At 37.0% G+C, this 2,098-nt stretch overlaps 1 protein-coding gene across 1 annotated transcript; it reads right to left on the bottom strand.

Moving 5' to 3' along the window:
- Window positions 1-43: 43 nt before the first annotated feature.
- On the bottom strand, window positions 44-1,294 carry LOC103521329 (uncharacterized protein K02A2.6-like; the record flags this gene model as incomplete). The annotated part of the gene is made up of 2 exons (XM_008486437.1): window positions 1,285-1,294; window positions 44-928 (listed from the first exon to the last, which is right to left on the bottom strand). Coding segments are annotated over exons 1-2 (895 nt in total), but the record flags the coding sequence as incomplete, so codon positions are not given.
- Window positions 1,295-2,098: the final 804 nt, after the last annotated feature.

The raw sequence follows: 2,098 nt of genomic DNA, 5'->3' as shown, positions 1-2,098 counted from the left end.
TAGCCACCAGGATATATTGCACTATTTCTATAGGCCAACAAACCAAGGAACGGATCATCATTCTTTGTCATTATATTTTTTACACACTTGACTGCATTTTCAACTCTCCCATTGGACTGACTATACCTTGGACTGCTTGTGATCAATTTGAAACCATAGTTCTTGGCAAATGTTAAGAACTCATTAGATGCAAAACAAGGACCGTTGTCCGAGCGGACTTCGAGTGGTATTCCAAATCTAGCGAACACAGCTTTACATTTGTCAATTATTTCAGAACTTCTCATAGAGTTTAATCTTAATACTTCAATATAACTGGAATAATAATCTACCATTACCAAATATTGCTTCTTATTTATTTCAGCAATGTCTATTCCAACACGTTCCCATGCATTGTTTGGTACAGGGGACGGTAACAAAGGTTCTCTATTATTTTGTCGAAGTTCAATACATTCCGGACAGTTTGTTACTAGTTGCTGAATCTGATCTGACAAGCCAGGCCAGTACACTGAGTCACTTGCACGTCTTCTACACTTCGTGATGCCTTGGTGTCCCTCATGTATCTTATTCAATATTTCTTTCCTCAGAGACCTTGGTATGACCATACAATGACCTTTCATCAACATTCCATTGTACATGGACAACTCTTCTTTAACACACCAATAAGGTACAATGTCCTTTTCTAAAAGTGAACATTTATCTGGCCAACCATTGACAACATATTGTTTTAACTTATCAATTTCTGAATCTTTACTTTGCTCTTCAAGAATCTGAGTCAATCTTTCATCTGAAGCAGGCATAGAGTCACGGATGGCTTTTTCAAGAGCGGCAATTTCATCCCACATAGAGATGTTGTCAACCTGATTCAGTGGTACAAATAATATATCTTCAGACTTGGAATAACTGGATAATGGGGCTCTACTCAGGGCATCTGGAATATAAAATATCCCCCCAAAAAATACCACTTCGTGGCATAAAAAAGACCCCGCCAAGTCGTTCCTCCCAAAATAAATCAAGTGCCCACAAAAAATATACAAAAATCCATCCCACCCCAAAAAAGATTGGAAATCAATTTTGTACCCCGCCTTTTATTCACTTTATAGTACCTACCTTTCTTTCCTCTCATTGCACTCCTCTTTCCTCTAATATTACTTCTGCTTCACTGCATTGGCGGCGTGCTTTCCCCTCATTGCACTCCTCTTTCCTCTAATCTCACTTCTGCTTCACTGCATTGGCGGCGTGAAAAAAAAAAAAATGATAAGTAAGAAGAGCAGAGAGTCGTTTTACCCGCTTTCATTTTTGATACGTAGTCAGTTCAGTGCCTCTGCTTCGTTTTCCTCGATTTCGTCGAAAAAATGTTATTTTTAAATGGTTAAGGAGGGAAGAAGAAGAAGAAGGAGGAGTACAAGTCTACCCCATCGCAAAACCCCAATGATAAAGCGTTTATTGTGGTATTTTTCCATGTGGTAATACGTTGTTTTCCTGAGGAAAATCCACTTATTCTATCTCCCACAGTTGCCTTAGTGTCACGTTGTCCACAGTTGGTGAGGACGTTTACACACAGCCGGTGACTTTTTTACCCAAGTGCTGAAGTTGGTTAAGGATGTATTAAAAAACTTGAAAAAGGTATTTTCATAAAAAAATAAGAAATATCTCGTTGTAAAGTTATTTTATATAGTAGAATGTTATGTTATACAAAATTAATAAGGTGTTTTTATGAAGTCTAATCTCACGCATAATTCAAGTATTACGACAAAAATACCTTTTTCTATAGGTAATATTTCCTTTACAGGGCCGGTAACCCCCAAAATGGGATAAAAGTGATCCTTTTTTATCTCATCTTGAAATGTTTAATGGTGTACTACAATGTCCGTATATAATTGAGTCCCTTTACTGGGTTTTGATGATTTGAATGTTTACTACATATTGCAATAACCACAAAAGAGTGTAGCCTTGTGGCTTTGAATTGATTTGAATGGGTTTCTATAATTTTATACCATTCTCTATAAAGTGTAGTCTTTATTGTGGTTTGTGGTGGATATATGTTATACCATAAATGATACCGATAACGAACATAAAACAACGCGATGGCGAGTTATGC

Source organism: Diaphorina citri, unplaced genomic scaffold (assembly GCF_000475195.1).
Source record: "Diaphorina citri unplaced genomic scaffold, Diaci psyllid genome assembly version 1.1 scaffold5001, whole genome shotgun sequence".
In the NCBI taxonomy this organism is placed as follows: domain Eukaryota; kingdom Metazoa; phylum Arthropoda; class Insecta; order Hemiptera; family Psyllidae; genus Diaphorina; species Diaphorina citri.
This window is presented reverse-complemented; position numbering and strand designations above follow the sequence as displayed.